Source organism: Ruditapes philippinarum, unplaced genomic scaffold (genome assembly GCF_026571515.1).
Source record: "Ruditapes philippinarum isolate M1 unplaced genomic scaffold, ASM2657151v2 ctg23185_1_1_1_1, whole genome shotgun sequence".
Lineage (NCBI taxonomy): Eukaryota > Metazoa > Mollusca > Bivalvia > Venerida > Veneridae > Ruditapes > Ruditapes philippinarum.
Genome location: NW_026862359.1, coordinates 1 through 6,680, shown reverse-complemented (window position 1 = coordinate 6,680; position 6,680 = coordinate 1). Strand labels below are relative to the sequence as shown.

The window sequence follows — 6,680 nt, the reverse complement described above, 5'->3', positions numbered from 1 at the left end:
AAATAGTTAAATGAAATATCTTTATATCATTAAAAATGTTCCCCGCAGGAAACCATTTTACTTGTTTTAATTGTCACGACATTGTCAGCGATGACAGTCCTGTTGTAATATAGTGATAGCGGGACGTTTTCCGTTATAACAATGTTTTTAATGGACATATGCACGATTTAACAATTAAATAACATTAAGGAAACTTTATGTAGCCCGGAAATCTTATGACCATCCTCCCTGATTGATCATTAAGTTTTATCATAATAAATAAAGATATATGTAAAGCGGACATTATATATAAGTTCTCTAACTTCCCCTTGGAATCAATGTTTCACATACACTGTTTAAATATAGACATGTATCTTTAGAATCTGTATTTAGTTACTCTTTGCTTACAATGAATAGTAATACTTGTTTCCTTTTTGGATTTTTTTCAGTCATTTTAGTAACATGTGTTGTCACAGGAACTGGTAGGTATATTGTATTTTATTTCATTATTTTCAAATTTTGCTAATTATATGACGGTCTTGTTGATGTTGATAGAAATGCTAACCTTACAATGAAATGAAATGATGATGACGATTTTAATATGTGGCGATTTTGTTGACAATGAGGATAATGATGTTGAATCAGGTGATGGTGGTAATATAATTATAATGAATGATTCTGACATTGTAATAGTGATTGGGGAGATTTTGGCAGTGACAACATTTATGATGATTTAGATGTTGACGTTGTATATATTTCTAATATTTACACCAGTGCATTATTATTATTTTGCTGACGAGATGATTGCTCTTTATTATAATTTAGAATCAACAACTAAGTGACAATTTAAGTTAACTAACTAACAAACGAAGAATAAAGCTAAAATGTGGTCAAAACTTCTACAAATTATGTTTTGTTTTAAACCTTTACACACTTTTAATCTCACCAACACGGTATAATTATATTCCATACCCTTGCCGCTTTTTCGACAACATCATAAAACGATAAAGACTTGACGACAGATTTATGTTTTCTGTATAAATACTAGATATGGAAAAATAACATTTTACTTATCATTATTTTGTCCCTGTGTGTTGGGGTGGGGTTAGAACGATAGTTGACAACAGCATACACTTTGAGTCTTCCCCTTAGTACGCATCATGTATCCGACTGGCAGAAACCCGATTGTATATTGTGGCAGTTGCTGACATACATAACGTTATGGTCAAAGGCTTTGTTGATACACGAGGAGGTAAAATTTTAAAGGCCATTTCAAGGGTATCTGAATACATTATTTGTATTTTGTATCGTGCTGTGTATCTCATATATTTTACGGATCACAATTGGTGCATCCGCGCTACGTGATATTTTACCGTTACAAAATCCACTACTGCAGTAGAGTCCAATTTAATCTACTCACTTAAATGATAACCCTATTTTAATGTTGAATGGCACACAGTATACAAATTATTGGCTGTCCAATATATTAATGTATACAAGTGATATTTGTTATGTTTTAGTGCCACCGAGTGCCCCAGAATTTGTAGGTTTGCAGGACATTGATGATTGTAAGAAATGCATTGTTGGTTCTGACAAAGAGAACATTCAAGTCCATTGCAAGACAAGTGGCGGGACACCACCCGTTGATGTTATTGTAACAGTAGGAGACAACTCATTTATAACAATTCCTTATGCTGTTGATGTATCGGTTAATATAGCATTTATCACACTTGCTGACAGTTACCACAATACAACAATCACGTGTTCGGTAATGAATGATGCATTATTGTCACCACTAATCACTACTGCCAAAGTGTATGTTATAAGTAAGTTATGTTTTATCATAGACATTAACCAAAGCAATTACTTTTTTTGAATTTAAATAATTTGAATTATTTCAGTTATAGATATTAAGTACTAGTATGTTTAAACATGAAAAAAGAGCAGTGTTATAAAGACGTTGCAAAAAAAATAAAATTAGTTATGTCAAATTAATTTGTAGTATATATTGATAAGAACTAATGTTTAACCGATAAATTATTTTGCGTTGATAGCCGACAAACGATCCAAAATTTATTAAAGTTTGAAGTTCAGATTGTAAAGAATAACAGGCAATGTGATTAATATTTTACTTCCGGCATATTTTTAGGGGTTTTGTGAGTTCACCTTGCACTATTTGTCCTTTGTAGTACATTGTACTTCGTAGTGGTGGCATGGCCGAGTGTTTAACACATCGGGCTATCTATCTAATGATCGAAAATCTCATGGGTTCGAACCTCGTCAGGGGCAAGTCGTTGTGTCCTTGAGCAACAACATTTTACACTCATTGCTCAGTACTGGTTGCTTCCAGGAACGAATTCGAAAGTGTGTTTTACAAGCTTATAGCTTCCTACACAATGGAACTATATATATATCATACAATATATCAAATCATCAAATCATACAATTTGTATAGCACTGCTACATAGTTCAAGCGAAGCATTTAAAATAGTAATAAATATGTACAGATAATTAAGAAATATAATTAATTAGAATTTAGTTTATCGATTGAAAAGCGCTGTGCAAAACCGTTTTCTTTTTGGGTCACTAAGTAAAAGAAAATACCTATTTTGTTAAAACGGGAGGAGGGAATAAAAATGTGTACAGAAGTTGTTGGTCCAGACCAGAATTATTTCAAAGCAAACTTAAAAAACAATTATCTTGTAATGTTTCACAATCTAAAATGGTTTCTTTTCCAGTTACATGTACTACAATTACTTTTCTGGACTTACGGTGTATATAGTGATCAATAAATTAATATCTTTTATTCAACTCGTTCAATAAATTCAGTATTACATTCACTTTTTAGAATTGATTGAAATTTACTTTTTGTTCGTTAATCGAAGAAAACAAATATTTTGTTTACATTGCTTGTATCAAAACAGGTTTTATCTGTTGATGTTGAATGTTGAATTTTGCTTAAGCCGGTGCTATCGGGCGTGGTCCGTAACATGCAATTAATAAAACAGACTCAGTCTAGTCAAGCCAGAATATTTTCAGTTTTCTTGTGTACGCACTATAAGGATTCTGATTTTCTGTATTTTATAACGATATCTATGTTTCTTCTTTATGTGGAAAATCTGAATATCGATGGGATATATATAAATTATACTCTTAAATCTTTATATTTTCTACAGAGCCTCCAGCTAATGTTAGGTTATCAACACCAAATTACCTAAAAGAAGGGAGTCCTGTACATATCACTTGCCTGAGTCCAAGCTCAAGACCTTTACCAGAGGTTTACTTCAACATTTCTGGTATAAAGGTGTCTTCTGCTGACGTAAATGCGAGCACTACGTTCAATAAGGCCACTTCGTTATACAGTAGCTTTATCAGCCTGACAAATTTTAGACGAGAATGGAACGGAGAGAAAATATTCTGTTGTAGTTATAATAAATGGTACAATACATCTAGATACTGTTCCAAAGCGAAACAAGTTAACTTTATGTGTAAGTGTTTTTTTATATCTAATTTAATATATACTGAAGGAAAGCTTATTTTAATGTTTTAAAATCTTATCAAGATCTTCAGATAGAAAAAAGAACTGACAACCTTTCAAAGTAAACGGACACACGCACACGCACGCACGCACACACACAAAAGAAAAAATATGACTTTGCTTCAAATTGCGTCTAATCTATTGCTTACGAGATGATTTCTTGCACGTAAATTTCAGACCGCCCAGTTATAAAGTTCAATATTTCTGGACCAATGTTAGATATTACCAAAGGAGAAAGAGCACATGTTAAATGTACAGCTGACAGCGTTCCCCCCTCTAATATATCCTGGATTGAGATGTCAGAAAAAGAAGACAAAATAAAGAAGCAATGTGATTATGAAAAGGAATGTGTTTTAGACGTAAATGCAGATGTCATCTCGAAAAAATACTTTGTGTGTGCGATAAGCTATTTGCAACTGAACTACAAGAAAACTTTGATTGTTAACATCTATACATCCAGTAAGTAAGATCTTGTATGACCGTTCCTTTCATTTCAGCTTACATCAGGATACAAATACACTATTGTTATAAGGCTGTTTTAAGTCAAACTCGTATTACAAACTTTAAATATCGATATTTAGATGTGGCTAAAAAGAAATTAGTTAACGTCGATCAAAATGTCGATCAGTATGCCATTTTTTATGACTACCATGCCAGTGAATTTTACGTCGATAGGTATGTCACTACGTTTGTCCTCTTACACTGTCCAGGTACGTATATTAACGGTATCCGCAAATAGATATTAGACCGTGATTGGTGTCGTGCAATTTACGCGCATGCGCACATGCTCCGAAAAACATTAATCGATGGCGGAAGGCAACAATTTCAGTTCATGAAAAATATGTTAATTAAGCGCTAATGTATGGGCATCTGCACAAAAGACTCAAGAAATAATGACAGGTTAGTCTTATTTCTTTGTTATGTATGTAAATTTTTACTAGATCACGCTTTCAATGGCGTAAATCGGGTTGGCAATATTCCACTTTGGATGAATGACATTTACAAAATGGCGGAAAGTTAGTTTGAAACGAGTGAACACGTATAAAATCTGCAGAGTCATCAGGCTTAAACCACTCAAAGAAAACTGACTAAACTTGCACAAATCGGTTTAAAATAAATTAAAGTATGTCGTGAAGGTACTTTTAACACTCCCTTATCATCTGTTCTACTGTTTATGTGTCGTGGTATTTGAAGGAAAATGTTAAATTTTTGTGGTGCATAATTAAATTCACGACCTATTTTAGCCGAAGCATCAGAGGTATTTAAAGACCTTTGAAATATAAATGAAAGCTGAAAAGTTAGTCACTACATCATAGTTAATGGTTTATGACATTATTTATAATTTTCAGCCGAGTAATTTTGATGCTATCTTTTTGAAAATGGATGAATTTTTCCCCATTTTTTTTCATTTACTCAGAAGGTATATTCAACTTCTTTTTTGTAAGTTATTCCAGGTAAGTATATTAACATTAGTACATGGTTATTCTGCATGTGTTGATAAAACAAAATATTTTATTTAGTTAATATACGTACCTGCACTGTCTATAAATTGGAGCAAAAGGGAAGAATTCCTCATAAAATGTCATATATATGAACATTGTATATTCAAATGATTAAAATTAAAATCTTTCTTTTACTTTAGTTAAAAGCAAATAAAAATAAACCAGCCCTCACTTAAAAAGAATTAATTAAGTAGTTCTCTTTTTTTTTCGGTGTCATTTTTCTTAATTTATGTTTTATTGTTCCAGGGAACCAAAAACAAATGTCTGAAATGTCCAGCAACGGAAATGGAAAGCTTATTGGAATCATTGTCGGAATATGTTCGGCGTTGGTTGTAATAATCGTTATCATTGTAATTGTCATAAAAAACAAACGAAACAATGAGCAAGGTAATAAATAAATTGATAGATAGAATTATTTGTTGTAATAGTAGCAAACTTTTATAGTCTGAGATAAACCTTAAATGACAGTTTCTAATTTTGTCATTTTGGACGCTTTTTAGGAATTCCCTTTTCCTATATCCATCATGGTCACATCAGTACCATTTGTATTGTGTGGAGGCCGTAAAAAGTTCCGCCGTTAATAGATGTTATATATTTTCTATCATTGATGATAGTTCAGCTCGACATTATTGCTGTGTATAAATGTTTATGATATTTATTGTTTATCTAATGGACTTTCTTAACTTGGATGGTTTCAGTATTTCTAACCGAATACTGTATAATCAGCATAGGGATGTATATTGCCTTCTTTTCAAATTTGTATTTTGATGCCTTTTCTGTGTTATGATGGCTTCATAACCTCTGATCATCTTTCAAAATTCAACTTTATTTAGTTGCGCCCATTGTTTTCTTGACGCATTTCTTTTGTCATGGAATTACACGAACGTGTCACATATATAGAAGATTCAACGTTGACCGCCGTGTCCGTGGATGTTTAAAATGTTCACCATTTTCATGTTTAAATGTTCATTCTGCTTAAGCCGGAACTAGTGGCCTGGACGGATACTTGCACTTTCCATTACTGTCCAGGAACAGGCTCAATCAAGTCGAGTATGCAACTTTTCGATTTTGGACGTTTTAAGGGATTTTGCTTCACCAATACGTTTTCTTATTTTTCAAATACCAACAATACTACTTCATAAATATAAAACATTAACTTTTCCTTTTTGATAAGTTGAACATGTTACTCTTGTGAAAATATCATAGATGCTCATATCGTTAGCAACCAGTTTAAAGTCTATAGGATGAGATTTTCTGTTTTCTATCTGGAGTTGAAGTAATCAATCATGTAATTACGCTATGTTCGCTATCAGTTTCTCTACTTGTTATAAGGTTTGTAAGCGAACAGCATGGATCCTGATCAGACTGCGCGGATGCGCAGGCTGGTCTGGATCCATGCTAGTCGCAAACCCATTATGTTGGTGTTGTCATGGTGCGGCTCACATACGTTGAATTTACTACAATAAACTACTTTTTATCTAAGCGTTACATTGTTATTGCTTAAAGGAATGCTCAATCTGCTTTTTTCTGTTTGCTTTAATCCTGCCATGATTTACATTGTAAAAAAGTATAAACTGTATTTTTATCAGTTCTAATATTACTTTTTATTTTTCAACAGATCAGCCGAGTCAGGAAAGAAACAGACTTCGACAACGGTTTGT

The 6,680-nt window shown here is 32.7% G+C and overlaps 2 protein-coding genes across 2 annotated transcripts; both read left to right on the top strand.

Annotated features, from left to right (window-relative positions):
• Positions 1-352: 352 nt before the first annotated feature.
• LOC132718812 (uncharacterized) lies at positions 353-1,873 on the top strand. The gene is made up of 2 exons (XM_060702546.1): positions 353-461; positions 1,500-1,873. Exons 1-2 carry the CDS (start codon positions 389-391, stop codon positions 1,853-1,855), a joined length of 429 nt encoding a protein of 142 aa, XP_060558529.1. The 5' UTR covers positions 353-388; the 3' UTR covers positions 1,856-1,873.
• Positions 1,874-2,589: 716 nt separating this feature from the next.
• LOC132718811 (uncharacterized) lies at positions 2,590-6,674 on the top strand (the record flags this gene model as incomplete). The annotated part of the gene is given in 4 exon segments (XM_060702545.1): positions 2,590-3,467; positions 3,695-3,976; positions 5,266-5,406; positions 6,638-6,674. Coding segments are annotated over 4 exon segments (464 nt in total), but the record flags the coding sequence as incomplete, so codon positions are not given.
• Positions 6,675-6,680: the final 6 nt, after the last annotated feature.

Coding starts and splice junctions, on each gene's coding strand:
- LOC132718812 (XM_060702546.1), top strand. CDS start 389: ATGAATAGTAATACTTGTTTCCTTTTTGGATTTTTTTCAGTCATTTTA. Junction 462..1,499: donor ATGTGTTGTCACAGGAACTG/GTAGGTATATTG, acceptor GTTATGTTTTAG/TGCCACCGAGTGCCCCAGAA.